Genomic DNA, 27,288 nt, shown 5'->3' on the forward strand with positions numbered 1-27,288 from the left:
AACGGATGGCGGGCTCTTCGGAATCTTGCAAGCTTGCAAATGCCATTTGTGCTTTTGCTCGCTGTTTTGGTCGTCTTGTTGGTTTATGTTGTACTTTACGTCAGTGGGCACGAGGAGTGTCACATAGTGGACGTTTGATCGCACTGCTTCACACAAATTGCCCTTGAGATACTAAAGTGCGGACTAAGGTTATCATAGATGCGAGGGTGTAGAAATTAGGTTGATAGAAGTTGTTGTGAGTCCTCATACTCCAGTGTTACTCCTAACAAAATTAACAAGATCATTACACGCATACATGAAGAATCATGATGCCACTCTAGCATCGCCTGCTCCACTCGATCAACTCCTAGGCTCTACCAATGCCCTGTCGGATTGAGGAGACTTCATATTCGCTCCAATTGTTGCTAGGTCAACACTGCGGGACTCTTTAGCCATGCCGCAGATCTACTCTATCCACTCTGTATCTTATCGAGTCAGGCGATGGAGGCAATGGTCATGTGACCTCAAGCATAGGACAGAAGAGAACACTAGTGTTTAGTTAGAAAACTAGCTTGAGTAGTACGATATTTCTTACACCCCACACATTCTGGTAGTCGTCGTCGTATAGTAGATGTAGGGCTCCATATGCCTGATCCTCGACACTAGATCTCTGTCGAACTGTAGTTGATGAGATTTTGACTCATCACCGCAGGTCTAGTCTTCTAAAAGACGAGTCGTTTGCGCGTCCTTGATGCACGGACACAATAACCCCGTAATTAGCATGCGCCAACTCGGAGCCGCAGTACCCGGCGACGCCATCAACCCCACAATAATCCTGTCAAAGTCTTGGAAACTCCTTACATCAACCACTATAACATTGTCAACTTGACTTTTATACATCGGTGTAGAGGCGGAGCTGGAACGCTGTTCGTGCGCCCACCCAAATACTCGCGATGAATTGTCCTTCGCGCACGGATCCGGAATTTCCGGAAGGATACAATCAGAACCCGAATGCGCTCAACACGGATGCGACGACGAGGGCGGATCTAGGATACTTGGCGAACGCAAGGGCCAGGGATGATAACCGAATAGATTGTCACAACATGGATAACGACATCGCGATAGATCGTCGGCAAGCGACTGAAGAGGATGGACAATTGCAACCTAAAGCTTTCGACGGCTTGCGCAGGAGGAGCGATGCAACCAGGAGTGTGGACCATGACATTGCTAGTACGGCCATCAGACCGTCTGCCATCTTCAACGAAGAACAAAATGTCGATCGACCGAAGCGTCGCGGGGGTATCTTGGGTGGCGCCATTGAAGTTGTCCGAAAGTACTTGAAGTTTGTAGGACCTGGCTTCATGGTTGCCGTGGCATACATCGACCCTGGTGAGCCATGATCTGTGGATGGCGAAGTTGCGTAGTTGCGCAGCTGCGCGAGCTGCAACCACCACCTAAAAGTATCAAGAAAACGCTGACTAGTTCAAGGAAACTACGCGACCGACGTTGCAGCTGGTGCTTCTTTCGAGTACAAACTTCTCTTCATCGTACTAATGTCTAATATCTTCGCCATCTTCTTGCAATCGCTCTGCATCAAACTAGGTTCCGTCACCGGCATGAACCTCGCGGAGAACTGCAGGGCCCATCTTCCACGGTGGATGAACTATACGCTTTATTTCTTTGCAGAGTCAGCCATCATCGCGACAGATATCGCTGAAGTGAGTCTCCATTCTCCTGCTTCTAGCCTATGCTGACCTGTATAGGTGATTGGTACAGCCATTGCTTTGAACATCCTCATCAAAGTCCCTTTAGTCGCCGGGTGCGCACTATCTATCGTGGATGTTTTGATCATTCTTATCTTCTACTCCCCTTCAGGCACTATGCGTGCCCTTCGCGGATTCGAGTATTTCGTCGCACTACTCGTGCTCGGTGTTGTGATATGTTTCTGTTTTGAACTCAGCAAGATCCACGCCTCAGTCGGTGAAGTCTTCGATGGTTTCGTTCCATCATCTACTTTAGTCAAGTCGCAAGCGTGAGTACTACACATCGTTCTATGGGGGTACACTTACTAAGTAGGTGCAGTTTATACCAAGCCTGTGGCATTTTGGGCGCCACGGTTATGCCTCACAGCCTCTACCTTGGTAGCGGCATTGTTCAGCCACGCCTGCGCGAGTACGATGACCAAAATAACTCCACCTCTTTTCGCGACGCCGACGAGAATTCTCTCTCAGACGAGCTGAAGTACAGGCCTTCCCTCGCAGCTATCAAGCACTGCATGTCCTACAGTATCGCAGAGCTTGCCATATCTCTCTTCACCTTTGCTCTTTTCGTCAACTCAGCCATTCTCATTGTGTCTGGCGCTTCGCTGTACGGTCAATCCGAAGCGACAGACGCCGATTTGTTCTCTATCCACAAACTGTTGTCCCGGTCGATCGCGCCAGTTGCCGGTACTATCTTCGCGCTGGCATTGCTTCTTTCTGGTACCTCGGCTGGAATCGTGTGCACCATTGCTGGACAGATGGTCTCGGAAGGCCAGTTGAACTGGACGATGAAACCATGGCTTCGTCGCCTCATAACACGATCCATCAGCATCACGCCCTCGATCATCATCGCCGGCTCTGTTGGACAAGATGGGCTAAGCAAGGCCTTGAATGGCAGCCAGTTCGCACTGAGTGTGATTCTTCCTTTTGTCAGCGCACCGCTTATTTGGTTCACTTGCCGAGCGCAGTACATGAAAGTCGCTGTAAGACCCGACGACAATGGGGAGAGAGACACGGATGTTACAGCAGATGGCTATGTGCAAATGCGAAACCACTGGGTCACTGCGGCGTTCGCAGTCGTCATTTGGGGCGTTATTGTTCTTATGAACATTGCTGCTTTGGTATTTGCGGGTATGGGAGTCGCTTAAGCATCTCCTACTCGTGCTTAATACCCTATTTGGTGTAAATAGGCTTAACTGTGCGTACTGTATCACAGTGTGATTTGGCTGGGGCGTGACAATAATAAATCGGAAATTGGATCTTGGTACGGCTCAGCCCCTGGTCCATTGTTTGCGTCCAGCACAATGATTGCGCCGACAGCACTAGCTAACGAATGTCGAGCCCTTGAACGTTGTTACTCTGGCATGCATCTGGCGACGCTCTGTCCGCAGGGATACGATCCAACCATGCTACAATGATTAGCTAGACGCCACTCTTACAAAGTTTGCAAATGACTTGATAGAACACTCCTTTGCATATCAGGTACATGCGAGGCCAGACAATAGAAGTTTTTTTTTTTTTTCGTGCATACGCAGATACACAAATTGCAAGTTATACATTAATTGATGTAAGGTATGCTTCGCGATTGTGTCGCCGAGCTAGCCATCTATTGTGTTGCGTATCGGGTACGTTTTCAGTCGTCCCCTACACGGTACCGGTGTTAGGCATTTCGAAGGCCTGTTGATCACCGAGCCCCGATCTACATCCTACCAATCCGCTGATCGCCGTTGTTCATTCCCAATGGAAGAATTTGTTCAGGCCGACCCGTGCTTTATCATTCAATATGCGCAAGGCAACTATTGCGGGTCCATGGCCATATTTCTGCTGTAAGTTTAATGGCGAACAAGCTAGGGAGACTCGTTGACACGCCTGACGCTATGCAATCTGAGGTATATGCGCAGACACTTCTTTCATCAGCCTGCAGCTTCCTTGACTTTGTTGCCAGTTGTAGGCGCTTCGTCGATGAACTGCGGTGGTGCAGCATCGTCCAGCATATAACTCGGCATGCTTGACGACTCTCCGATGCCCTCGAAGTCAACCTCATCACCCAGTGCCTCCAGCTCAGCATCTAATTCTGACTCGTCCACGTCCTCTGGCACATCGTAGCTGCGGCTTATGGCATCTTGTATATCATTCCCCATATCCATAAGATCCGCCATTTCGTCCTGAAGCTTATCGATCTTATCGATATTGACCTTGCCGTATTGCTTCCGTAGCTCCTTGGTCGTCGTCTTCATGGCGTCGATGGTAGTCATTGTGTTTTTGAGGTTGTCTTGCATCATGCCGGCCTGCTCCATATTCCAAGACTGCGCCTGCAGCTGGTCGCGCTGCGCTTCGTATTGTTTCCGTTGCTGGAGGACTTTGAGGGCTTTTTGTTTGATGGCTGTTTTGCCGGGGCCGTCGCGCATCTTGGCGAGCTTCTGCTGGTAGGTAGAGAGCTCGGCATTAAGCTTCGCCAGCTTGACATCGATGCTTTCTATGCGTGTGTCGACCTGGGTCTGTTAGTGTGCTAAGGGTGCTGCCTATTATGTGTAGCGTACATTGGAGATGGCGCTGTTGAGTGTCGGTTTGGGCGCGCTGCTCTTGGCTCCGAATAGGCGGTTCATGTTGGCGGGGAGGGGATGTTCGGCGGTCCACTGAAGGGTTCGTGGTGTGTAGTCAAGGTAGGAGAGTGGGCGTGGAGTGTGCTGGCGAGTGTGGGGTGAATGGCAGCCACCAAACGATGGTCGTAGCTCCGGCAGTTCCCGCTAACGTCATTGATCGTCACGTGCTCGCAGTGGATCTCTCAACCCTGAAGATCCAAAGATGGTTGCCACACGCGCTATACGAAGAAGCATATTGAATGTTTATTGTGACGTTGGGAAGGCGTTCGCTTATCGAAAGCTAGTATGATAAGAGAAAGAAAAAGCATAGTGTACATGTAGGGCGCAAAGTACTTCAACAGTATTTCAAGGTTATATAACGCACGACGGAAAAAGAGCGTCTTGTAGACGGATGCCGGCATGCGATGCGACGCAGGATTCAACAACTCGTCACACAGCTGATGCATGGTATACATGGTAGCATGGATTCAGGTAAACGGCAGTCCAATTTGGCGATGCAACGCTGGCGCAAAACAGGCGGGCGAGCCAGCGACCAAGGCAACGAGCATGAGGTGCTAGTATCCTGCCGTCTGCCGTGGTCGATATCAGGGAGGTGCAAGTGATCTGCGGCGCACGCTACCCGTACTACGCAGCTTCTAGCCTTGAGCTGTCACCACCAAACCCAACAATACCCACAACACTACTGCCTTGAGGAAATACACAGGTTTTCCGCATCTGTGTCTGTAACGACGCTTCATCAACAGTCGGTGCATGGGTCGATTGGAGTCTCGCGCGCTTTTCGCTTGCCATTGCCTTCGTTCCCCGCGGCCTGGTGTTCGCTAGTAGGTACCTCTGTCCCACGCATGCAACCCAGCCCAAGCCACGAACACGCGCCCTCTGTCTCACTCGAGCCTCTCTCGCGCTCTCTCTCTGCTAACAAAGCCCGCCGCTGACCATTCCAGCAGCTTTTGCACCGCCATTCCCCTTTATCTATGACGCATTGGTCGCCGCAGTAAATCTACGCATGTGCCCCACGCAGCTGCAACAGCTCTCGAGTGCCTCGCCCGACCCTTCCCCTGCCCCGCCCTTGTAGCCGCAAACCACCGCAACCACCATGTTTTGGCGCTTCGGCGGGTACGCGCAGCTGTCGTCGCTCGACAGCATCCTCGACAAGCCCGACGTGACTGTCGAGGAGCTGCTGGACGAGTCGGATCTCATACAGGAGCTCAAGCAGCAGAACTCGAAGCTGATAGAATACCTTCGCGATGAGAATGTCTTGGAGCGCCTGCTGCGCTACGTTATCGCCGCAAGGCCCAAGGAACCAGACGACGACACATCCAATGAGCCTGCGCACGAGGCCCGGAGTCCCAGCCGGACGGGCTTTTTCGGCAAAGTCAGGGCACGCTCGACGTCCACCACAAAGTCCGATGCTGGCGATAGCGAAGAAAGCAAGGAGGAGCGACAGCGCATGAAGTATGCCTATGTGTCATGCGAGATCCTGTCCTCCGAAGTATGGTCCATATCCGAGGCTGTCCTCGAGAACCAGGACACTTTGCGACAGTTCTGGGCCTACATCAAGCAGCCTGCGCCCCTCGATCCTGTACAAGCTGGCTACTTCACCAAGGTCAACGAGTCGCTGCTCGACCGCAAGATGGAGGAGATGCTCGAGTTCTTCAAGTCGTTGGACAACGTTGTGACAGACATGTTGCAGCATGTCGACTGCCCTGTCATCATGGACCTGTTGCTGAAGATCATCAGCCTAGAGAAGAGTGAAGGCGGACAAGGCATTGTTGACGTAAGCCATTCCACCCACATGTCCTCGCAGGCAGAGCTAACAACACTGCAGTGGTTACAACAGCAGAACCTCATACCCCGTCTGATCTCGTTCCTCGCCCCCGAACAATCTACTTCTACACAAACATCCGCTGGTGACTTCCTCAAGGCCATCATCACCATATCCGCAAACGCTACCACACAAGATCAATCCGTCATCGGGCCCAACGAGCTTACGCGCCAATTGGTGTCCGAGCAATGTCTGAAGCAATTGATAGACTTCATGCTTCAAGGTGGCAACCCACTGACAGTCGGTGTGGGCATCATTATCGAGGTCATCAGAAAGAACAACTCTGACTACGACTTGGAGAATCAAATCGGGCCGGTACCCAAGAATTCAGACCCCATCTATCTAGGAACGCTGCTTCGTCAGTTCGCGAACCACATCCCGCAATTCATGGAGCTGGTTAATAGTTCGAGCCAGATCGTGACACAGCGCGATGGCAGCACTACCAAGAAGAAGCGAGAGCTCAAGACAGCCTTTGGCGAGAAGATCGAGCCACTCGGCTTTGATCGTTTCAAGACCTGCGAGTTGATGGCCGAATTGCTACATTGCAGTAACATGGCGCTACTCAACGAACGGGGAAGCGAAGCCGAAGTTAGAAGACGCGATGCTGAGCGGGAACGTCTGAAAGCAGACGGTAAATTGACTTCGGCAAACACTGGCAACATGGGCGACTTCTCTACCAGCGTCGATAGCCAGGGCTTTCATCATGCGCGCGCACCATCAATGGACTCCCCTGCCGAGATAAAACCTCTGCATGTACAAAACAGCTCGGAGGACGACTTTGAGAGAGTCGTGGCGCCGGAGGTTGTTCCCGAGGACTCCAAAGACACTGCGACCGAGAAAGAGCAGATTGGAGAGCCATTGGAGCCCTCACCAAAGGTTGAACCAAGGGACGCGCCAAAAGATTCGCCCGTTACCAAGACCGCAGACGATGACGGCGAGTTTGTTGATGAGCCTCTGACGCCGCCCAAGGACAGTGCAGCACCTGCTGAGACTGCTCCGTCGCCGCCCAAGCCCGTGGACGATGCTGAGTCGCCTACATCAGCAGGACTGACTGCCAAGGTTGATGAGCTTGAATTGGATACGGATACCGTCATGAATGACCGCCAGGAACCGACTGAGTCCGAACAGACCGACAAGTCCGAGACTGAACCCAAACCCGATGTCAAGACCCCGCCATCTCTCCTAACCCAGCAGCTCAGCCAAACCTCAGACTCAAACGTTGACCAATCTGCGAGTCTTTCACCTCATCCAGATGACAAGCCAGCCCCATTATTTGCGGGTAAGAACCGCGAAAGCAAAGCTGAAACAGCCAGCATCGACACTTCGCGCTTCACAGCACCAGTAGCGGGATCAGATCTGTCAGAGATCACTCCTATCGACGAGACTCAGAGCGTACGTTCCGTTGTATTTGGTAGTGCAGAGGAGACTGTAGGCTTTGAAATCGACATTGACGGCACGCCCGTTGTTGGCGACTTGTTGAAGATTACATTCGTTGAGAACAAGGTTGTACCAACGATACTGGTAAGTACCATTTTACCCTCATCGTGAACGATTTTCCCTAAGTGTTACAGGACTTCTTCTTTCGCTTCCCATGGAACAACTTCCTGCACAATGTTGTGTATGATGTTGTTCAGCAAGTCTTCAACGGGCAGATGGACCGTGGATACAACCGACAACTAGCGATCGATCTCTTCGACAACGGAGGCATTACCGAGCGCATCATCAAAGGGCAGCAGGAGAGCGACAAGTCGCATAAGGAAACATCCATGCGACTGGGATACATGGGTCATCTTACGCTGATCGCGGAAGAGGTGTTGAAGTTTACAGAACGACACACCGACGAAGTGTTATCACAGATGGTCCTGGAGAAGGTTCACGCTCAAGAATGGGTATACTACGTGGAACACATTCTAGCTGAGACACGAGAACGCGACAACGCCATTCTCGGAGGCGTACGACCCGATATGAGTGTTGGGCCCCGACAGGCCGTGCTCAACGCCGTCAACGCTGCGAACAACAACTTTGGAGGCGACAGTGGCGGGCTCTCCAATGCAAGCCTTGCCAACAACGGCAACATAGGCCTCGACAGCATGGAGCTCACCAATGCTGGTGACACTGAGGGTGGTGGGTACACCTTCAGCGGAGGCTCCTTGCTTAGTGGCTTTACTAACTCGAGTGACGAAGAAGACGAAGACATGGACGATGTCGATACCGAGAGAGAGCGGGAACAACGGCAGGGGCCTGTCGACGACTCCGAACAAGTGGGTGAAATCTCATTTGACGATGCTGATATGGACTATCGATAATGTCCGAGCGCCCCGACCATAACACACACTATACCACGATCGTTTCTCCCGCCTTTGGTGCGTTTCCTTTTCTTATACGTTGTTTGTATCATGAGCTGGAACGGACAGACGGCTCGCATACTAGATCTATGGGGCCAGCCATCATCCCTTGTGTACATACATTCCTTGCGCCATCCGACAGGGTGTATGATACATGTAGTAATACGCATCGTGAGATGTGATTCTTATTCTCATCTCCTTTGTGTGACGTACCAACTTGGATGATTGGTCTCCCGTATGATCTGGTATGCTGTCCTCTTCTTTCTCCCCGCTTCTCCATCTGTTTGTGTTTCCTCCTGTATCGTACTTTCCATGTAGTCGTGTCTTTTGTTTGCGTTCCATCGCCGCCGAACGAAGCCACACCGATATGTGTTCTCTGCTAACACTGCTTGTTCTTCCAGCCCACTGCTCCCCCGCCGCTTCAAATCCCTCCGTCGCGGGCCCGTCGCCAATTTGCTCTTCGACTCGCGCAACGCAAAGCCCAACTTGAATCGACGCGCGAAGCAGAGGAGGACCCCGACGACCCTTCAGCTCCCGGGAAAACTCAGGAACAAGAGGAGCGTGAGGGGCATCAGCGCTTCGCACGCATGTTTGAAGGCATCGAGGACTCGTCCGATGACGACAGTCTGCATAGTATCGAGGGCGTGGGTGACGACGAGGAAAACATACTAGGCCGCATTGAAGTTGAGGGGCAGGAGGTGGGGAGAAGGAGTCCGGTGAAAGTTGCCAGTCCCGAGAAGGTGGGTAGTCCGGAGTTGGAGAGGAGGGGAAGCGGCGACGATGGTAAGGAAGACGAGAGCAGAGTCGTGGTTTAGCTTGTTTGTTATTCACTCGATGGGGTTGTTTTTGGCGCGGGACAGATGGTTCTGTGCTGTTAGCAGGTTGATGCACGCTGATTGTTGATCGGCGTGCGGCATCCATGTGAGGCTTTTGCGATGAACTGGTACGATGTATGTAGTAATGCATGGTTATGAGATACCCCCTCCGATTCTGTACTCCTGTATATCATATTTTGCATTTGACTGCGTGGCTCGTCATCGATAGCCGGGGGTCATCACTACTAAGGGTTGCAGTAGGGAATAACCACAGCGAGACAGGCATGGCTACGAAGACAGCAGACCCTGCCTCGGAAGGTTCACATTTCCACTCCCAAATCTTCAATCCCTCGGGTCGTCTTTGCCTGTTGCGCATGTCCTCAACGTATACAGATCAACATATAGTACCACTCACGTGATCCGGCGATACGCTAATCCAGCAGCGCGTCTCGCGTCGGACCTCCCGCCAGCCCTACCACCAACATCCAACCTGATAACCAACCGATAACCACCACGACAAACTCACCATGTCCGCCCAGCCCGCTCCCTCCCGCCCAGCGCCCGACCACCGCCGCTCCTCCACAGCGCCAAAACGTACATCCCTCCTACCCAAACCCTCATCCATCTTCCTCGACTCCACCGTCCTCATCGCGCAACACGCGCAAATCACCGGCACGCATCCCGTGACCATTGGCCCAAATACCGTGTTACACCCACATAGTAAGCTCAGCAGCGCTGTGGCGCCGGTCGTGCTGGGTGAGGGATGTGTGGTGTTTGAGCGGGCGAAAGTGGGTGTGGGTATGGGTGATGAGGAGGGCAAGAGGGGGGGTATGGCACCACCGCCTGCACGAAGTAGTGCGCATATGCGGGTTGAGTCGATGCGTAGTGAAGGGACGGTTCTGGGGAGGAATGTGGTTGTGGATAGTGGGGCTGTTGTTGAGGCTGCTGAGGTGGGCGAGGGGAGTGTGATTGAGGTTGGTGCTGTGGTGGGGAGGGGGACTATAATTGGAAAGGTATGTCCATATACATGTTCTATTTTTGCTTTTGGAACGTGTGTGAGAGGTGTGGTGGGGAAACTAATAATCAATAGTTCTGCACCGTTACGGCTTCTTCGGTCATTCCTCCGTATACACGCTTGCCGGATTATACTGTCGTCTTTGGGGGGAACCAACGTCGTGTTGATAGGACGCTGCAGTTACGACCTGAGATACTGGACGTGAAGATGGCGGTTCATGCGAAGCAATTGGACATGTTCAGGAAGCTCATTCCAAATAATATCCAGAAGTGGGTGTAAGAGGGAGTAATGGTCCAGGGTGAATGCCAGACGCTGGTAGCGGGTATGGGATTGAGTCGAACAGAGATCAAGCACGCAGCAAAAGGAGGTTTAGACTTTGTGGTCTTACCCTGGTCTTGCGACACAAAGTTTGCAATGACGAGTCCGTTATGAGATACAGATCGTACCAAGTCGTGAGATTGGGCGAACGTCTCTGAAGAGTGAAGAGGTGGAACATTCACGAGTCGAAAAGGTGGAAAAGTCGAACATCAGGTAGCCATGTTATTGTTGCGCAACAATGATGGCCGGCCTTGACGAGACTATCATCCGGATGGCTGTCACTCATGTCAACGCTGAGAAGAGGAGAGCTGGCTAGAACGTGAAAGCACATATTCGCGTACCCGGTTTCGATGGTAGCGCCTAGCCTACTGGTGAGTGAAAGCCGTTATAATACTGTCTTCCCTAACAATGGAGGCACGAAGTCTGTGCACTATGCGCTTTCTAGCAGTTATAAAAGATTCTCTCAACTACGTAGTTACAGAGAGCATATCACCCACTACAAGATCCGATTCTCACTACACCCACAACCAATCCCAACTCCACCAACATCGTTAGCAACCATGCCTGTCTTCACCAGCAAAGCAACCTTCTTCGCCGAGGGCGTCGAGTCCTGTCTCGAACTCGATGAAAAGCACGACTGTCCCATCTGCATTGAACAACTTGACGAAACTTCGCCTGGGCCCACTCAATCTGCCAACGTTTATACATCATACAGATATACCAGTGTGATGAGCGTACCCCTTGGACAGCATAGCGTTGTAGTCAACGTTGCTACCACAACAAGCGAGACCGACCTCCAAGCCGAACAACACGACGACCATACCCCCATCATGATGATCTGTTGCTGTAACTGCGTCTTTGGTCGCCATTGTCTAGAAGTTTGGCTGAAGAGTGGGAATAGCTGTCCAAATTGTCGCGCAGAGCTCTTTCCTATGAACGCATCAATGGACAGGCTGGTTAACAGGATTCAAGAGGCTTTCACGGCCGCTGTTCTTAGTATGGCTCGTCGGCATATGGATGAGGTGGTGCATCAGGACATCTCCGAGCATGATGAGGATGAGTCATTGGACGACGGACTTCATCCCATCGAGGTCACGGGTGCGATAGTACGTGATGATGAAAATATGGAAAGCCGTGCGGGAATGACTATAGAAGATTATCAGGACGAAACGCTTCGACAGCAGCGGATAGAGCAAGCACAGTTAGAGGCTCAGTATGACATGGCTCGACGCTATGAGGCGAGAGCAGAGCAAGCGCATGAGTCGCTCCGAGCTGAAGTCGAGTTTTTCTATCGACTTCGCCCGGATTTGTCCCTCCCAGGAGGTGTGGGACAATCAATTGAGTCGCTTGAAACCAACCTGGAGCACATTGGTCGGCTTTACCCAGAATTCTTCCCACACCACGGTGAAGACCTGAATCAGGCTGAGGATGAGGATTCGAGTGAGGCTGAGCTGGCAAGAAATTATGAACTAGCTGAGTCGCTTCGACTTGAGCTTGAAGACGTTTGTCGGCCGCTTCGATCTGACCTTGAACACTTACGTCGGCTTCACCCAGATCTCTTTCTGCCGAACGGTGAAGATCTGAATCAGACTGAAAACGAAGGCTCGAGTAGGGTTGAAGTCGAAGATCCATTTGAGGGCATATCGGATCTGTTTCAGCCTGAAGATGAACGTTCGAGTCGACCTAGGGTCGAAGACTTCTTTGAGGACATATGGACTGAGTAGTTATGGTCTGCTCTGAGCCCAGAGGGTGACGATGCTTTCAATTAGTCATTTCGTTCAGGGGAAGGTAGCTGAGGTCGGGTAGTTCTGAGGCGCACCGTGAGTGGAACAAGTCTGTTGAGGATAGCAACAGGGATTTCGATGATCCTCAAAGGTCTCGTCTTATGGGCAACATATCTGAAATGAGTACAGTTTTCTTTCGTTTTGTTCATTCTTCTTGTGCTTGATGCGTGACTATGAGTATAAACGTCCCCTGATAGGCTTTTTTACATCATCCAGCGAAGTGCCAAAGCTTAGATGCTCCACCGCCCGGCGGCTTTCTGGTGCATTTCGCCGATCGACATGAGCATCGTACCAAGCTTGAGGCATCTTCACTACACCCCATGAGAGAAGACTTCTAGACACGGCTAGCAGACCGCCATGTCCTTCTTTATCAGCCATAGACACGGGCTCGTAGCCTTCGCCTTCCCCACCCTTCTGTTCATCAAGTGGAGCTTTGGACAACGGTGAGACATGGCAAGCAGCTGCTATGGCCCGTGAGTCTGATCCAACGGGCGGCATGTGCCCGGGCATTCGTAATAAACCCAGAAGCCAGGGAATCTGAATGGCGGCGATGGCCAGGGCTAGCAGTCCGGCCAAGTATGTTGGAGATAGACCCCAGACGACATACAGGTCATATGGCAGGGTTTGGTAGTCCTTCGAACCGTCCAGTCCTACAGTCCCATCGTCTGATATCTAATGTTAGTGCCTTTGTGTTGAACCTATATATTGCATCTTTGTCTAGGTACATACCATCTGTAAAGAGGACCACGAACGAGCTCTCAGAAAGCAGGAAGTGCAGAACTGCACTGAGGATTATAAGAAGGATACTGTATTTATACGGGAGCTGGAGCCTATAAGTTCCAACTTGTTGGCCTCTAATCAGAGCTTTCGTTAGCATACCGTTTTGCACCTTTCTTTGCCATCATAAATGGCCTCATGCAGACTCATAAGAGTCAGAAGGAAGACTGGGAAAGTACCTGGGCTGAGAGACACGAAGAGGCCGGGATGACGTGGAGTACAGAGCCCATTCCTGGCTGAGTTGTAACCGAGTCAAGATGGCGTTGTACGCAAAATACCAGACTGAGAGTAATAGCTGTGGAATATTGGCCAGGAGCACCGTGGTGATAAAGGGGACGGAGGAGTTGGGTGGTATGATCGTGAGGGGAGAGCTAGAATCGCGAAGGGATTGCTGGTCCCTATCGTATGGCTTAGCTTATGCGTGCGATAATCTGGGATAGGAACTTACATCTCGTCATTCTTTATCATTTGATATTCCTTCCCTAGAACGCCAGCTGCGACCAGGATGCAGGCAACGAAAAAGGCGTATGTGTATGTCCATGTCCAGCGCGAAATGCAGGATGATCGTCTTAGAGGAGTATACCGCCACAGTATTGGGCTACCACTATCGGCCTTATGCTTCGGATGTTTTACAAGCAACTCCAGTCTGTCGGCGGTATACGAGTCTGGGACGGAGATGAACGACGCCACAGCGTCTCCAGGCGTGACTAAGGACTCCTGGGGGCCTAAGACCCACACTATCATAACGCAGATGATTACTTTCACTAGACAAGCTAGCGTAACGGTCAAGAGAAGCGGGTTCGAGACGCCCACATAACAGTTGCCACCGTCTTGCGCATGGGAGCCCTCAGAATCGGCCGATTGCAGTATGGCACTATTAAAGAGCAAATGCAGAGGCAGTGACGTGACCAAGAGTGCGACCCAAGCCACCGTCTTGAAGGGAGACAAACCCAGTGCGTTCCGCCATGATATTACTCCAACGTCGAGTGATCTTCCTCGCGCGTGCGACACATCCACTTCTGCACGTGATGGCGAGCTGAGTACCTGCGAGAAGAAATTGGACGACGCCAGGACTGCGCTGGACACGGCGTTAACGATTAAATGGAGAACTGTATTGACATTCCGCGCCGTAGGTTCGGTGCAGAGCGAGGAATGGAACAGAAAGGTGTTGCGCACCGCATCCCCTCGACTGGCTTCGTCGTAATTGTAACCCTCGTTGGCTATCTCTGATAGGTCTGTCTTGAGAATCGAAGCAACGGTGAAACCGCATAGTAATAGCGTCAAAAGAACCATAGCACCGATGTTCAAGATGGCTAATCTCCTCCACCCGCTTAGCTTGGTATGTAGCTTCTGAAAGCTACCGCTCAACCTGGCCATGGTTGTACGCTAAATGTTAATGAGTGTGCGAGAACCGAGAACGAGTGAAAACATTGAGACAGAGAGCTGAGATACTTAAGTATCAGGCTGTTGAACCTGAAACACCCTTATACCTGGCTTCGCCGCCTTTTGAGGCTATGCAGAGTAAGCGTGGGGGCCAGATCAACGCGCAAGGTGTCGCGCGGCGAGTGCAGATCATCCACGGATCACCACATGCTGGGACTCAGCGTCTACGGGTTGCTACTAGATTCCAAGGTGACCCGGGGATGGTGATGTTGATTTCAATGAGGACTGTTATCTCTAATGATGTACGTTTCTCCAACGAGAACTGTGCAAGCAACTACCATGGAAAAAGCAATGATCGGAATGTTCACCCGCCAGAACTCCAGTGGACCGACTCTAGTATTCTCCTTCATCAGCACACTTCGCCACATGATACCGGTTAGCGATGCACTCATCGATATGCCGAATGCGCCGTAGTTCACACCGAGTGAGAGACTATAGACTGATCCCCAGAACATTCTTTCGCTTATCGGTATTCCGCTTTTGTCATGTGTCTCTTGCCATGCTTGTATTACGCGCGACAGTAGCAGGCATGCCCCGATATTCGTCCCCGCAAACTAGGATGATTTAGTCATTCCGTTCACATTTATGAGCTGGTGATACTTACGTTAGATAGCACCACACCCAGGAAGCCCATACCTGCAATGCATCCGACAGATCCAGACTTGGTAGCCCAGAGGTCCCACCAGTGAGCAAATACACGAACCCAACCTTTGCTGATGAGAGCCTCCACAAGGATGAACATGCAGAACGCGAAGGGGACGAGATCGTATGGAAGCTGACGTAGACAGACCGTCGTTGTGGGGAAGGTCTCTTGACACCACACGTACCGGTTTTCTAGGAGCTTGAATAGCGTAACATGATCATCTCTGTGTCGAAGCTCGGATGTCGGGTGTGAGGTTTCTGCGATCCCTAAATTTGTGAGCGCCCGCTGCACGCCAGTCATGGGTATTTGCTGCTGCTGCTGCTGGGTCGTCCCCAAACTCTTGTTGGTTGTGTTTCCTGATGGAGGCTCTTCGGTTGATGTTCTATTGGAGGCCTGAGCCACCCTTCTGGCATCGACACTCCATGATAACCAAGTTCCTTGAGAGGGATTTTTCTGGCACGAACACAAATGTATGTTAGATGCGCTGTGATCATCATGAGCTAGGTCCACGTCCTCGATTGCTGAGACTCCTCCATCGAGATTGAGACTTTTAGCGCGATCCCTTCCCTGTTGCGCGATACGACGTGTTCCTGCCCTTTGCATCCAGCCCACAGTAAGATCCCAAAAGAGCATGGTGACAGCAGCTGGCAGTGTAACCCAGAAGTCAGTATTGCCACCTTGCGAAAGATATACAGCGTTCAAGGCCAATAGCAGGATGATCGTTACGGCGAAGATGATGGACCCGAGAATAGAACTCTTCTTGTCGAGGAAAGGGTTCAAGATGTGCTCCCGTTCCGCGTGCTCCCGTTCTGCACGCTCCCGTTCCGCGTCTTCTTCCTCGGACCAAAAGTTTTCGTTGTCAGTAGGCCTTTCGCGTACTACCCGAATATTGGGATTTGTTGGCTTTTTGTTTTTGATTTGATCAGGTAGGTCAAGGACCTTCACTGACATCGGGATAAGACTTTCATCGGCAAATACGATATAAAGTAGGAAGGGAAAGAGCAGAACTGTTGTGGCAAAGACTGGCACAACCATATTCGCTGTAAAGCTAACAAAACGTATCTTGAACGCATTTGCGAGCACGAGGTTAGTAGGATTTGATGATACCAAGATCCCGGTTGCGATGTTGGCGATGCAGAATTGCGTCTGTATCCATGCTCGTAGATGTTTGATATTCGAAGCGACCCGAATGAAGTAGGAGAGAAACAGGACCATGATGGGATCGTTTCCAAGAAAGGCTCCTATGCTGAAGAAGCAGATGTAGAGGTAGAAATATAAGCGGTGACCTACCTTCCCGAGTCTCACGGCTTTGAATACCACCCACCGGACTAAGCCAGCTGCTCCAAGTGAATTGGCAATATATCCTAGACTGAGGAAGACAATGACTAGGTCGTACGGGCAGATACCGGTATCATCATCGCCTATAATACCCAACATGAGTTCGTGTTTGCCAATGACTGTAGCAGCTAGTAGAAATAATACTGTGGCGAGAGGCGCTGTAACATAGTTGACCGGTACCGTGTATCTGGTGAACTTCGACCGTTTAGCTGCGCCACCTTCTCTTTGCCATGACAATATGCGCAAGACGCTGAGGATGTAGAATAAAGATTCCGCAACCAAATGTGGGATATAGACTGGCAGGCTAAATGGGTGTAGTATCGGCAGATCTATGAAGGTCAGACCAGTCATCTTGAACAACATCAGGCAGCTACCCATCACTCACTAATCAAAACAAAGACGATAATCGTAAGAATCGACCGCCAACTTTTGACAGCTTCTGCGCCGGAGTCATCGTCCATGCTGCGAGAGAGAACATAGGACTATCAGGTTGCAGTGGAGACAGACTTCTGTTCTTACTTAAATGTTCAAAGTTGAGGCGCAGCCGTTCCACCGACCAATGACCGTTGCCCAACGAACTTCAGGCCTCCAGCTGTGTGTCGCATATGTTGCGGTAAACAATCACGTGCGCTGACCGGTGTTGACCTTGCGCATTAATTCCAGCCTTGCTGTTAAAACTTTTCTCAACTACCTGAACAAATCAACTCCAACGAAACGCATCGCCTGGTAAGAAGAAATTCGCATCTTCAAATGTAATAACGCGGTCCATATCCAAGAAACCAGAGTCCATGAACGCGTCAGACAGATTAAGCAGAGATTGATCTTGCACACTCTGGTGATTCGCCGTCGTACCAGCAGCGCCATATGGAGCAAGAGACGGTCCAGATCCTGGTACGGGCGTGCCGCCTGGTGCATAATGTGATGGAGTATGACCAGGGTAACTAGACTGCACTTGCGGTGATTGATATATTGGAGGTGGTGCGGTGGGTGATATCGCATGGGCTGTCGGTAGACGTGGGTGGTGCTGCTCGTATGTACTTGGAGATGGCATGGCTGCGTTTCTGTTCATGTCTGGTGGTATGCGTCTGGGACTAAGAGTCGACTGGGAACTGTTAAAGCTATTGTTGCGACCATGGTTCCTGAGCAGCGAGCGTTCGTGTGCAAGACTTCTAGAGCGTGCTTTTGGAGTAGCGGCATATGTCGGACTAGCGTGGTTTTGTGGGTCGAGAGTGAGTCCGTTGTGGTCGTAAAAGTCGAATCGGAAATTGGCGTCGTTTTGGCAGGCTTCAAGTAGGCGCTTAAGGTGCTTTGCGTATGTTCCAGCTTGGTTTTCCGGTTTTGCATCATCTGTGTCCCGCCCCCTCCATCTTGCCGACATCTCCTCGAGATTGCGGATCAGGCGGTGGAATTCGGAACGTAAAGGTCTACGAGCGGCCTGGTGTTCGAAGAGTAACGCCTTGGCGGCAATGAATGCACAGAACGAGAACTGTACGTTAACAAATGGTATAGGTGTATGGGTAAGGAACTTGTCGACGATGTTTGAAGACTCCACAGCGGCAAGCTCGCAAGTCTGAACGCTACACTCTTTCGGCAGTGCGACGAAGTCGTTCCATCCACGGGGTGGGTATCCAATTGGATGATGCAGCAGAATCATTGACGTGTTATGTGTGATATGTGCTAGTGTAAGGTTTGGATCCATGTCGACCACAGTCCTATCTGACGAGATGTTCGAGTCCTTCCATCTGGGTGGTAAGAATATTTTCCATTGTACAAGCCTAAGATCTAGCTCTTTGAAGCGCGTCAACCAACTGACCGCATGCTCCTTGTCTTGCCAGTTGATCCGTTGTTGGAGGAAAAACGTGGTCACCTGACTCAGACTTTCGGTTGCTTCGACGCAATATGCGAATGCGCCGAGCTTGGAAGCGTCGATGTAGCCGTTAGCAGAATTGGGACTAGCCCCTTGAGGCAAGTGATCGATTGCTGAGTCCTCGTCGTTGTATTGCGCAGGGACGTTTGCCAGTGAGCGCCCGATACGAGCAGCCGCCTTGTTCCAGATACCGAAGTACGGCGTGGTCACTGGTTCCTCTCTCGTAAAGAATCCGCCATCGGCTGGCAAGCGACGGTGCACGTCGTCCGCGGTGAGGCTCGTATTCCATCCAGTAGATACTGAGCAGAATCTATCCAGTAGGAAGATAATCCAAAATAGTCTTCGCCTTTCCTCCAATTCCGTCCAATCGTTGGATGGTTTCACTAGTCGCACCGGCGTCATGAGCGACCCTGACTGTGATGTTGATGGCTCGGTAGTAAGTTGAAGGTAGTCGATAGTCCTCGTAAGGGATCCAATCAAGGGCCATGCCCTTTGCGTTTGTCCGTCATTGAGAAGATCAAAGACTAGAAAGATGAGGGCCTGTAGACTTTCGATGGTGACATTGCGCATTGCATGAGTTTCCACAATCATACGTGACACCCTGGTTTGTTGAACTATCTGGTCATTGTCCAGATATATTACGTTGTGATCCATGTGCCGTAAAGCAACTGCAACCAAAGCATGCAGGACTAGCACATGGCCTGGATCCTGACAACCTTGACGTACTCGTGTTTGGAGTCTCGCCTTATGAATGTACGGGATCCAATGATGGAATGAGATACAGAAGAAGTCTGCAATCTTTTCGAGAAGTGGTTGAGATGGCAGATATTGTGCAATATCAACATCTTCAAAGGGCAGAAGCCAGCTCTCAGCAATTGGCATCTCATGTCTTCGTTTCAACGGGTTGATCGCACCGCTCTCTTCTTCAAGGCCTGTTGATCGATCCTCAGTGGATTGTTGAATGTGGTTGAACTTGGGAGTAGGCGCAACACATTGTGGTGGCTCTTCAACACGAGGCGCAGGGCTCTCTTTTACGGTATCAGGTCCTGCATGGGCGACTGTATGCCCATTGGTCGCAACATCATCTTCTCTATACCGGGGTCGGATGTTTCCAGCGTCATCCAAAAGTATCCTCTCCAGAAAAGCTAACCTGCGTGAGATTGAGTTCATCGTAGAAGGAGTACTACCATACCAACGCGGCGGGTCAACGCCTCAACAGCTCCGGGTTTAAGGCCAGGCTTGTTCTTTGGCTGATAGACACATTCGGAAGCTATGGCGCATGTCAGCGACGCAAGATAGCGCCATTCAACAAGATTACTTACACAGCCTCAGGCAATGCGAGCACGAGGGTGTCTCGCGCGAGCATCGCAGCTTGCGTTGCTTGCAGCTAACACACGCAGGAGTGTCACCCCCTACCGAGACGGGGCCATCGTCCTCGCCTGCTTGGCTGCCATTGCCAACCGAGTAATTAGTCCACCCAGCCGACATCAGCACGACATCGCAAAAGCGCTGGTCAGGAAGAAGCAAATGTGGATGATGCAGGAGCGGCGGGCATCGGGATAAATCAAGGTTTCTCCACACTCGGACCCCGCGAGGCTAACCCTTCTTTCGGCTGATCACTCCACGGCGGGAGCCACCCAATTCCATCAACCCGTGACAGGCAAGGGATGACGATGCACGACGTCCAGGTGTATATCGGATGCGCTGCCAATTCAGGTGCGAAGCGAAAATGGCACGAAGATGACTGTCGCCAGTCGAGCCGCTCAGAGCGGGACACGAACATGGACCCACAGGACTTGAGAGACTACAGAACGTGTAAAACCGCAAGCACACAGCAAGATCCCGCGTCTTTACGCGTTAAAGGCCTTTAAAAGCGTGCTAGACACAATGCCTCCGTTGGACGGGTTCTCGAACAACCCTTTCAAGACACACGCCGACTTTAAGAAGGCAGCGATAGCTCTCCTCCGCGCATTGAAGCCGTATCAATCACCCCACGGTGCCCGAATCAAACTCCCGTTGGTGACTGGTACTCACTTCGACGATGTCGCAGCCCAGCTCGAAGGCTATGCTCGGCCACTATGGGCAGTCGGCACGCTCATGCACTCAAACATCGTCTCCGCAGACGAGTACAACGAGCTCATCGAGCCCTACGCCACAGGTCTAGCCAACGGAACCGATCCAAACCATGCCGAATACTGGGGCCCAGTCGTACTTCGAGACCAAAGAATGGTCGAGATGGAAATCATTTCGTTCGCATTACTAGCAGCACCAGACACCATGTTCCATTCGCAGACCGAAGAAGCGAAGAAAAACATCACGAAGTGGCTGGAGACCATCAATGGAAAGGACTTTCCTACCACAAATTGGCTCTGGTTCCGCGTCATGACTAACCTCGCGCTGATCAAAGTATGTGGCGCACCCAAGGACAACGCGCTCGATGCCATGAAGGCGGATCTGGATCTCATGGAGCAATTCTACCTAGGTGAGGGTTGGTCAGCCGACGGAATATGGAGTGATGAGGGAAGGCAGGCAGACTACTATTCTGGAAGTTTTGCTATACAGTTTTCTCAGCTCATATATGTGAAGATGGCAAGTGACTTGGATCCAGAGCGATGCGCAAGGTTCCGGGGCCGAGCAAAGGAGTTCGCCAAGTCGTTTTGGCGATATTTTGATACTAATGGTAAGCCCATTATCGATATCAAAGCTCTGACGCTACCTGACACAAACTAGGTGCTGCGATACCTTTTGGCCGAAGTTTGACATATCGATTCGCATTCGCTGGGTTCTGGTCAGCCGCGGCTTTCGCAGAGTTGGAACTACCAGTACCGCCAATAAGAGAATGGTGTGACGTCAAAGGTCTTCTCCTTCGGCACTTTCGATGGTGGAGCACTAAAGATGACATGTTCAACATGGACGGTACCTTGACAATCGGCTTCACCTACCCAAACATGTACATGAGCGAAGATTACAACAGCCCACAGTCTCCATATTGGGCTCTGAAGTCATTCCTGGCACTGGGGTTGCCAGAAGACCATCTGTTCTGGACTTCGAAGGAGAGACGCTTGCCCTATGGTGGTCCGTGGAATATCATGCCCATCAAACCGCCAATGCACATCCTCTGCAGTCAGCCAAACCACCACTTCCTCCTCTCGGCGGGACAGTTTTGTCCCTGGCCCCTCAAAGCGACGGAAGCAAAATATGGAAAATATGCATACTCTTCGCACTTTGGCTTCAGCGTGCCTACTGGTTCGTTGATACAACAAATCGCGCCAGACAGCACCCTCGCACTGAGTAAAGACGACGGCGAGACCTGGCGAGTACCGTGGAAAGTCACAAATCATGGCTTCGTTGATGTGTCTATAGAACGCAAGCTCACGTCCTGGTCGAGGAGAACCTGCCTTACGAGTACATGGAAGCCTTGGGCCGACGCGGACATTTCTGTATCAACTCACATCATTCCACCTTGTGAACAATGGCCAGACTGGTACTTCCGCTGGCACCGCATCACCAACAACGGATCTAATGCGGTAAAGATCCACGCCGTGCAAGGCGGCTTTGCAATCCAAGGCCGCGGCCACCAACACGGCGAAGTTCTGCCCACCCACGCGCACGCCTCTGGCCTCTCTTCTTCCTCATCCACTCACAACGGCCAGCCTTTCCCCGAAGGCGTGGTAACGACTCAGGACTCTGCACTCATCTGCTCCAATGCTGGCGCTAGCGGTATCGCTATCCTTGGTTCTCGCATCCACGACGAACGACTGCTTGCGAACTCACAAGCCGAAATACTGAAACCAGACGCGAATACGAATCTAGTGTGGCAGCGTACTCTCATACCCGTCATCAAGAGCGAGCTGATCGTCCCTCCAAGTACCTCAGGGAAACCATGTTATGAGTTCGGCAGTGCGGTTTTCGCGCTAGCTAGAACGGCGGATAGAGAGGAGCGGTACGCGAGACTAGATATCAGTAAGCTGTGGACAGAAGCACCGAATCTGAATATTGGAACGGAGAAGGATGGCTACAAAGACAAAGAATGGTATCTTCGATTCATGTAAATGTATGATGTAGAGACGAACGTTATGGTGTAGTAGGTAGTCACGTGAGATCGGGAAGCCGAGGAGTATATTGGGAGCCAGAAAGCAAGCTTGCGATCCTCACAGGTTGCCCACCCACCTTCGATAGCTATAAAAATCAATTCACTATGCCTACCTATCCCCGATTGCGAGTCGAGCTTAACCCTCCTGTACATGTGCATCCCGCTGTGCTACAATGTATATATACACCATAACCGGCTTCCTTACATCTACACCGCCCACAACCGTTTTACTATTCGCGCCTAGCTAGATGGAAAGATACGATGCAACATGAAGCATCGACGACGTATTAGTGATGGTCAGATATACCAAACCAAGCCCCTAGCTCTAGCAAAGCTATTCAATGAGTTCAAAGTAAAGGAATCACAAATCACATTGGACATCATAAGCGAACCAGAACAACAACTGTCTTGCAAAGGTATTCATTTCGCTTTTAACAAGCCATTCCCTTTTACTTCTCTCGTTCTTTTTGATTTACCGTCGCTGTCAATGCAGCAAGCATGGAATTATCAGCGCCCATATCAAACGCCAGAGTACATCCGTAATCGTAAACATGACACTATCTACACATCTTTTGTCTTTGACTATCCAAGCTCAACCTCGCATGCCGAGACGCATCTACTTGGCGTTCTCGGGCCTGAGGGAGCGAACAGCCTTTCCGGCCCTCCAGATCTCCAACTCGTCAATCTCCTTAAGCTCCGCGTCGTACTTCTGACGGTAGTCGGGCTGCGAGTTGTACTCCAAGCTACGCTTGGTCTCGCTACCGTCGGCAACAGCAGTGTAGAGGTCGTTGAAGACGGGCTTAAGGGCGGCCTTGAAGCGTGGGCTCCAGTCGAGGGCACCACGGCGGGCGGTGGTGGAGCAGGCGGCGTACATGTAGTCCATGCCGTTGGCGCCGATCAAGGGGTACAAAGACTGTGTAGCCTCCTCAACAGTCTCGTTGAAAGCCTCAGAGGGGCTGTGGCCGCGCTCACGGAGGACTTCGTATTGGGCGAGGAACATGCCGTGGATACCACCCATCAGGCAGCCACGCTCACCGTACAGGTCGGAGTAGACCTCCTTCTCGAAGGTGGTCTCGTACATGTATCCGGAACCGACGGCAACACCGAGGGCGACAGCCTTCTCCTTGGCCTTGCCGGTGACATCTTGGAAGACGGCGATGGATGAGTTGATACCACGGCCCTCACGGAAGAGGGTGCGGACAGTACGGCCGGAACCCTTGGGAGCGACGAGGATGACGTCAATGTCGGTGGGGACTTCGACCTTGGTAAGGTCCTTGAAGACGGGGGAGAAGCCGTGGGAGAAGTAGAGAGTCTGTTGTCATTAGTGTGCATACTTGTCAGGTCCGATGATTCCCGCTTACCTTGCCCTTGAGCTGGGGCTTGATAGCGGGCCAGGTCTCGGACTGAGCGGCGTCGGAGAGAAGGTTCATGACAATGGTCGACTTGGCAATGGCCTCGTCGATGTCGAACAGGTTCTTGCCGGGAACCCAGCCATCCGCCTCAGCCTCCTTCCATGAAGCACCGTTCTTCCGTACACCGACGATGACGTTGAGGCCATTGTCGCGCATGTTGAGACCCTGGCCGTGACCTTGGGAGCCGTAGCCAATCATGGCCATGGTGTCGTTCTTGAAGTACTCAAGGAGCTTCTCCTTTGGCCAGTCATCACGCTCTGTTCGGCATACGTCAGCTCTCATTCCAATGCAACAATGTCCTCAATTGACATCCAACGGAGCTCAAAACTTACCGTAGACAGTCTCCTTGGTACCAGCGAAGTCAATGGTCTTGATACCACGAGTCTGCTGGAACTGGCTTGTAACAGCCGCGCGGGGAGCAGCCTTCTTGGCACCAGCATTCAGAGCAGACACGAAAGTGCGCTTCTGAGCGGGAGTAGCAGCCAATTGGCGGGCGGTTTGGCGCAGAGCGCGGGAAACAGGTCTTGAAGCCATTGTGAATGTGTGTGTGAAAGGGGTATCTTGAGGAATTGGAATTGTCAAGCGGGGATGACAGCTTTTAAACTCGCTGGTGAGATCTTGACCACACCCAGAATTTCGAGCACGGGAGCTTGGACCATGCCGATTATCGCTGCCCCAGACCAGGCCGTTCGCGTGACTGGCCAATCACAGCATGACGATTGAGTGCTAGCAGGGGGGCTGGAGGGTCTTCGGGGAGGAATGCGTGTCTCCGAGTGCGGTTCTGATGGTTGGAGGCAGCGCTGGATCCAGTCATACTGATGATGCGTGGCGGCCGATAACCTAGTGGTACTCACCGCAGTCCTAGCGGCGGGCTTGGTGTCTTTGACATGTATACAGCGAGCAGTGGGTGCAGCGTTTCGCAGTACGGTTTGCGTGTGGCCGTTGCCTCGATCCCGTGTTAAAAGACGGATGCGGACTAGGTCTGTCGGTGACGCCATAGTTTGGGCAAATACCACAGTCACATCAAGTACCATACGCACATTGAGTCATTCTTTGCACGCAAATATGCATCTATATTGTGAGAGATCTTGGAAGACTATATTGCACCCCGTGTGATACGCCATGCACCTTCTACATGATGCGCCAGACCCTGCATGCAGTCGCTAAGGTGTAGACATGCCCACCCCCGATCCTCCCCCAAGCGTCAGTCCACATCCTGCATCGAGCCCTTGGCTCGGTATCGTTCCGTCGTGATGTACCCGTCCTCCAACTGGCGCTTGGGGGTATTGCTGCAGAAGAGCTTCGTGTTGCTCCAGCCATATACCATACTGCTCATTTGAGCACGCGATCAAAGCTCTGTCCCTTGACCGTTCCACCGCCGAGCGATGCGCGCACATTGCGCTTGAAGCCCTCTCGGTTCTGCTTGAGATCCTCCGCAGCCTCCTTGTTCAGGGGGTCCGACGCGTTTGGCTCAAGGAACAGAAACTGTAACCCAACAACAACCGCATTCAAGTTCAACACCGGCTTCCAGTCTTCTCGCAGAATGTTCAAGCAGACGTTTCCCTCAAGGTCGATGTTCGGGTGGTAAATCTTCTGTGTGCACTTGACTTTTGGCGGGTCGTGAGGGAAGTTCTGGTTGATCTTGAAGTCGAACCTGAAGCGTCCGCCCTTGTACATGCCCTCGTCGGGGTCGATCGTGAGCTCGAAATTAAGGATATCGTCGGGGTTAGGGAAGTGCGTCTTCATTGTTGTACCAAGGGATAGCTCTTCGAGATCTGCGATCGCGTTAGCTTTTGCGCGTGAAGATGTGGGTGAAGTAGGGATGGCGGTACCTTTCTGTGTGCGTAACTGGGCTGGGGTGACCTTCTTCTTCTTGCTCGAGGCTGCAGCGGCTGCCTCGTCCTGCTGCTGCTGCTTCTTCTGCAAGGGGTGTTAGCCTTTGCTGTCGTACGACCCGGCACTTGCGGTCCCAGAAGGGTAGAGACCTACCATAGACCATATTTTCATCATCTTGGCGGTATTTTTGGTGGCGTCTGGGCTACTGCCTGTATTGATATAATCGCGTGGGTGTGCTTTATGATGGGCGCGCGTGAGAGGATCGCGGGGCAATTGGCCAGCGAGAGGTAGGGGACCAGCGGACGGTCGCGAGACAGGTGAGGGTAAGCAGAGGAGGCGCGAGTACAGATACCTGCGAAACCACAAACGCCAAACAAGAAGAAGGGCCTAGGGAAATTGTACGTGAGAATGAGGATCAGTTGGGTAGGCTGCCACGATCGTCGGGCCTCCGTCCGTGCATTCGACGTGGGGCGGCGACGCCCACTCCACGACTTAGTCATCACGTAAGGTCCTCAGATGTGTGTAAGAACACCAGCCAAACTTCCGCAGGAAAAAGGAAAAACAGTCACAACAAGAATGATGGAAGCCCCGGCAAGAGATGCGTTACAATTCTCAGGTCCAGAGAGCGAACAAATCGTGGACTATCTACCCCCTCTGCCATCATCCCGACTCCCACGGCTCACCACATCCCCCAAGCCCTTCGTCACCTTAACGTTCGCCACTTCCCTAGATAGCCAACTAGCAATTGCACCAGGAGTACAAACAGCGCTATCCGGTCCGCAATCGAAAGCCATGACGCATTTTCTGAGATCAAGACATGATGCCATTCTGGTCGGAGTTGGGACAGCTATTGCCGACAACCCATCGTTGAATTGCCGGATCGAAGGTGTGGGTGGCTATGGTGGTGAAGGACTTGAAGGGCAGCCAAGGCCGATTGTCGTTGATCCACATGGGCGATGGGAATTCAGCGAAGAAAATAAAGTGATGAAACTAGCTAAAGAAGGAAAGGGAAAGGCACCTTACATTGTGACGTGCATGGAGCCATCTGACTCTCAACGAGCCGTTCTCGAAAGTGTAGGTGGCGAAGTGATAGTCCTGGACCTCTCAGCCAAGTGTGTCGCTACGGCGGGTTCATCGTGGCACCTCATTCTTGACGCTTTGTCGTGTCGGGGTATCGGAAGTGTAATGATCGAAGGCGGCGGCTTCGTCATCAACGATATACTAGGACAAGGCTCTGCCTATGCTCTAGTAGACTCTGTCATTGTTACAATTGCCCCGACATGGCTCGGGAAAGGTGGTGTCCAAGTATGTCCAGACGGCGGATCGAAGCGGTTGCCTGTGACGAGATTGAAAGACACGAAATGGATACCACTAGGAGAAGATGTAGTACTTTGCGGGCGACCGAACAAGGAACTTCGACAATGAGAAGTACTATAGG

General features: G+C 51.8%; 13 protein-coding genes across 13 annotated transcripts; 7 read left to right on the forward strand and 6 right to left on the reverse strand.

The window, feature by feature from the left end:
• Nucleotides 1–932: 932 nt before the first annotated feature.
• Nucleotides 933–2,887, forward strand: CC77DRAFT_938693 (natural resistance-associated macrophage protein; the record flags this gene model as incomplete). Its single annotated transcript, XM_018534631.1, has 4 exons — nt 933–1,368; nt 1,468–1,697; nt 1,743–2,011; nt 2,062–2,887. The coding sequence occupies 4 exons, from the start codon at nt 933–935 to the stop codon at nt 2,885–2,887; spliced, it is 1,761 nt and encodes a 586-aa protein (XP_018384360.1).
• Nucleotides 2,888–3,285: 398 nt separating this feature from the next.
• Nucleotides 3,286–4,842, reverse strand: CC77DRAFT_992155 (charged multivesicular body protein 5). The gene is made up of 2 exons (XM_018536382.1): nt 4,280–4,842; nt 3,286–4,231 (listed from the first exon to the last, which is right to left on the reverse strand). Exons 1-2 carry the CDS (start codon nt 4,343–4,345, stop codon nt 3,653–3,655), a joined length of 645 nt encoding a protein of 214 aa, XP_018384361.1. The 5' UTR covers nt 4,346–4,842; the 3' UTR covers nt 3,286–3,652.
• Nucleotides 4,843–5,345: 503 nt separating this feature from the next.
• CC77DRAFT_176449 (extragenic suppressor of kinetochore protein 1) lies at nt 5,346–8,541 on the forward strand. Its single transcript, XM_018530476.1, has 3 exons — nt 5,346–6,116; nt 6,168–7,685; nt 7,736–8,541. Exons 1-3 carry the CDS (start codon nt 5,436–5,438, stop codon nt 8,468–8,470), a joined length of 2,934 nt encoding a protein of 977 aa, XP_018384362.1. The 5' UTR covers nt 5,346–5,435; the 3' UTR covers nt 8,471–8,541.
• Nucleotides 8,542–8,907: 366 nt separating this feature from the next.
• Nucleotides 8,908–9,324, forward strand: CC77DRAFT_939340 (hypothetical protein; the record flags this gene model as incomplete). Its single annotated transcript, XM_018534668.1, has 1 exon — nt 8,908–9,324. A coding segment is annotated over one exon (417 nt), but the record flags the coding sequence as incomplete, so codon positions are not given.
• Nucleotides 9,325–9,851: 527 nt separating this feature from the next.
• Nucleotides 9,852–10,618, forward strand: CC77DRAFT_1062862 (trimeric LpxA-like protein; the record flags this gene model as incomplete). Its single annotated transcript, XM_018528577.1, has 2 exons — nt 9,852–10,337; nt 10,415–10,618. The coding sequence occupies 2 exons, from the start codon at nt 9,852–9,854 to the stop codon at nt 10,616–10,618; spliced, it is 690 nt and encodes a 229-aa protein (XP_018384364.1).
• A 270-nt stretch (nt 10,619–10,888) lies between these two features.
• CC77DRAFT_1021801 (hypothetical protein) lies at nt 10,889–12,570 on the forward strand. Its single transcript, XM_018525333.1, has one exon. The coding sequence runs from the start codon at nt 11,008–11,010 to the stop codon at nt 12,379–12,381; it is 1,374 nt and encodes a 457-aa protein (XP_018384365.1). The 5' UTR covers nt 10,889–11,007; the 3' UTR covers nt 12,382–12,570.
• Nucleotides 12,571–12,887: 317 nt separating this feature from the next.
• Nucleotides 12,888–14,692, reverse strand: CC77DRAFT_177332 (hypothetical protein). Its single transcript, XM_018530481.1, has 3 exons — nt 13,667–14,692; nt 13,398–13,616; nt 12,888–13,295 (listed from the first exon to the last, which is right to left on the reverse strand). Exons 1-3 carry the CDS (start codon nt 14,593–14,595, stop codon nt 13,052–13,054), a joined length of 1,392 nt encoding a protein of 463 aa, XP_018384366.1. The 5' UTR covers nt 14,596–14,692; the 3' UTR covers nt 12,888–13,051.
• Nucleotide 14,693: 1 nt separating this feature from the next.
• CC77DRAFT_177263 (hypothetical protein) lies at nt 14,694–17,222 on the reverse strand. The gene is made up of 3 exons (XM_018530479.1): nt 17,028–17,222; nt 15,266–16,971; nt 14,694–15,215 (listed from the first exon to the last, which is right to left on the reverse strand). Exons 1-3 carry the CDS (start codon nt 17,101–17,103, stop codon nt 14,877–14,879), a joined length of 2,121 nt encoding a protein of 706 aa, XP_018384367.1. The 5' UTR covers nt 17,104–17,222; the 3' UTR covers nt 14,694–14,876.
• A 120-nt stretch (nt 17,223–17,342) lies between these two features.
• CC77DRAFT_1062865 (hypothetical protein) lies at nt 17,343–19,997 on the reverse strand (the record flags this gene model as incomplete). The annotated part of the gene is made up of 3 exons (XM_018528578.1): nt 17,343–19,654; nt 19,702–19,779; nt 19,832–19,997. The coding sequence occupies 3 exons, from the start codon at nt 19,995–19,997 to the stop codon at nt 17,343–17,345; spliced, it is 2,556 nt and encodes an 851-aa protein (XP_018384368.1).
• Nucleotides 19,998–20,234: 237 nt separating this feature from the next.
• On the forward strand, nt 20,235–22,988 carry CC77DRAFT_177274 (hypothetical protein). Its single transcript, XM_018530480.1, has 2 exons — nt 20,235–21,189; nt 21,240–22,988. Exons 1-2 carry the CDS (start codon nt 20,397–20,399, stop codon nt 22,559–22,561), a joined length of 2,115 nt encoding a protein of 704 aa, XP_018384369.1. The 5' UTR covers nt 20,235–20,396; the 3' UTR covers nt 22,562–22,988.
• A 139-nt stretch (nt 22,989–23,127) lies between these two features.
• On the reverse strand, nt 23,128–24,917 carry CC77DRAFT_1051390 (ketol-acid reductoisomerase). The gene is made up of 3 exons (XM_018527668.1): nt 24,347–24,917; nt 23,964–24,271; nt 23,128–23,914 (listed from the first exon to the last, which is right to left on the reverse strand). The coding sequence occupies exons 1-3, from the start codon at nt 24,546–24,548 to the stop codon at nt 23,219–23,221; spliced, it is 1,206 nt and encodes a 401-aa protein (XP_018384370.1). The 5' UTR covers nt 24,549–24,917; the 3' UTR covers nt 23,128–23,218.
• Nucleotides 24,918–25,220: 303 nt separating this feature from the next.
• CC77DRAFT_966069 (hypothetical protein) lies at nt 25,221–26,301 on the reverse strand. Its single transcript, XM_018535726.1, has 3 exons — nt 26,004–26,301; nt 25,847–25,934; nt 25,221–25,789 (listed from the first exon to the last, which is right to left on the reverse strand). Exons 1-3 carry the CDS (start codon nt 26,022–26,024, stop codon nt 25,347–25,349), a joined length of 552 nt encoding a protein of 183 aa, XP_018384371.1. The 5' UTR covers nt 26,025–26,301; the 3' UTR covers nt 25,221–25,346.
• Nucleotides 26,302–26,426: 125 nt separating this feature from the next.
• Nucleotides 26,427–27,275, forward strand: CC77DRAFT_1062869 (bacterial bifunctional deaminase-reductase; the record flags this gene model as incomplete). The annotated part of the gene is made up of 1 exon (XM_018528579.1): nt 26,427–27,275. The coding sequence occupies one exon, from the start codon at nt 26,427–26,429 to the stop codon at nt 27,273–27,275; it is 849 nt and encodes a 282-aa protein (XP_018384372.1).
• Between the last annotated feature and the right edge of the window lie 13 nt (nt 27,276–27,288).

Source organism: Alternaria alternata, assembly GCF_001642055.1.
Source record: "Alternaria alternata strain SRC1lrK2f unplaced genomic scaffold CC77scaffold_14, whole genome shotgun sequence".
Lineage (NCBI taxonomy): Eukaryota > Fungi > Ascomycota > Dothideomycetes > Pleosporales > Pleosporaceae > Alternaria > Alternaria alternata.

What these genes read in the sequence shown, in the direction of transcription:
- CC77DRAFT_992155 (XM_018536382.1), bottom strand. Translation starts at nt 4,345, where the DNA reads ATGAACCGCCTATTCGGAGCCAAGAGCAGCGCGCCCAAACCGACACTC. An exon ending in TCAACAGCGCCATCTCCAAT is followed by an intron (nt 4,232 to 4,279) that starts GTACGCTACACA and finishes TAACAGACCCAG; the next exon opens with GTCGACACACGCATAGAAAG.
- CC77DRAFT_176449 (XM_018530476.1), top strand. Translation starts at nt 5,436, where the DNA reads ATGTTTTGGCGCTTCGGCGGGTACGCGCAGCTGTCGTCGCTCGACAGC. An exon ending in GCGGACAAGGCATTGTTGAC is followed by an intron (nt 6,117 to 6,167) that starts GTAAGCCATTCC and finishes ACAACACTGCAG; the next exon opens with TGGTTACAACAGCAGAACCT. An exon ending in AGGTTGTACCAACGATACTG is followed by an intron (nt 7,686 to 7,735) that starts GTAAGTACCATT and finishes TAAGTGTTACAG; the next exon opens with GACTTCTTCTTTCGCTTCCC.
- CC77DRAFT_1021801 (XM_018525333.1), top strand. Translation starts at nt 11,008, where the DNA reads ATGGTAGCGCCTAGCCTACTGGTGAGTGAAAGCCGTTATAATACTGTC.
- CC77DRAFT_177332 (XM_018530481.1), bottom strand. Translation starts at nt 14,595, where the DNA reads ATGGCCAGGTTGAGCGGTAGCTTTCAGAAGCTACATACCAAGCTAAGC. An exon ending in ATGATAAAGAATGACGAGAT is followed by an intron (nt 13,617 to 13,666) that starts GTAAGTTCCTAT and finishes GCCATACGATAG; the next exon opens with GGACCAGCAATCCCTTCGCG. An exon ending in CTTCGTGTCTCTCAGCCCAG is followed by an intron (nt 13,296 to 13,397) that starts GTACTTTCCCAG and finishes AGCTCTGATTAG; the next exon opens with AGGCCAACAAGTTGGAACTT.
- CC77DRAFT_177263 (XM_018530479.1), bottom strand. Translation starts at nt 17,103, where the DNA reads ATGGACGATGACTCCGGCGCAGAAGCTGTCAAAAGTTGGCGGTCGATT. An exon ending in TATCGTCTTTGTTTTGATTA is followed by an intron (nt 16,972 to 17,027) that starts GTGAGTGATGGG and finishes TGACCTTCATAG; the next exon opens with ATCTGCCGATACTACACCCA. An exon ending in TGGGTGTGGTGCTATCTAAC is followed by an intron (nt 15,216 to 15,265) that starts GTAAGTATCACC and finishes AAATCATCCTAG; the next exon opens with TTTGCGGGGACGAATATCGG.
- CC77DRAFT_177274 (XM_018530480.1), top strand. Translation starts at nt 20,397, where the DNA reads ATGCCTCCGTTGGACGGGTTCTCGAACAACCCTTTCAAGACACACGCC. An exon ending in GCGATATTTTGATACTAATG is followed by an intron (nt 21,190 to 21,239) that starts GTAAGCCCATTA and finishes GACACAAACTAG; the next exon opens with GTGCTGCGATACCTTTTGGC.
- CC77DRAFT_1051390 (XM_018527668.1), bottom strand. Translation starts at nt 24,548, where the DNA reads ATGGCTTCAAGACCTGTTTCCCGCGCTCTGCGCCAAACCGCCCGCCAA. An exon ending in TACCAAGGAGACTGTCTACG is followed by an intron (nt 24,272 to 24,346) that starts GTAAGTTTTGAG and finishes TATGCCGAACAG; the next exon opens with AGCGTGATGACTGGCCAAAG. An exon ending in AGCCCCAGCTCAAGGGCAAG is followed by an intron (nt 23,915 to 23,963) that starts GTAAGCGGGAAT and finishes TAATGACAACAG; the next exon opens with ACTCTCTACTTCTCCCACGG.
- CC77DRAFT_966069 (XM_018535726.1), bottom strand. Translation starts at nt 26,024, where the DNA reads ATGATGAAAATATGGTCTATG. An exon ending in TGATGAAAATATGGTCTATG is followed by an intron (nt 25,935 to 26,003) that starts GTAGGTCTCTAC and finishes CACCCCTTGCAG; the next exon opens with AAGAAGCAGCAGCAGCAGGA. An exon ending in CCAGTTACGCACACAGAAAG is followed by an intron (nt 25,790 to 25,846) that starts GTACCGCCATCC and finishes ACGCGATCGCAG; the next exon opens with ATCTCGAAGAGCTATCCCTT.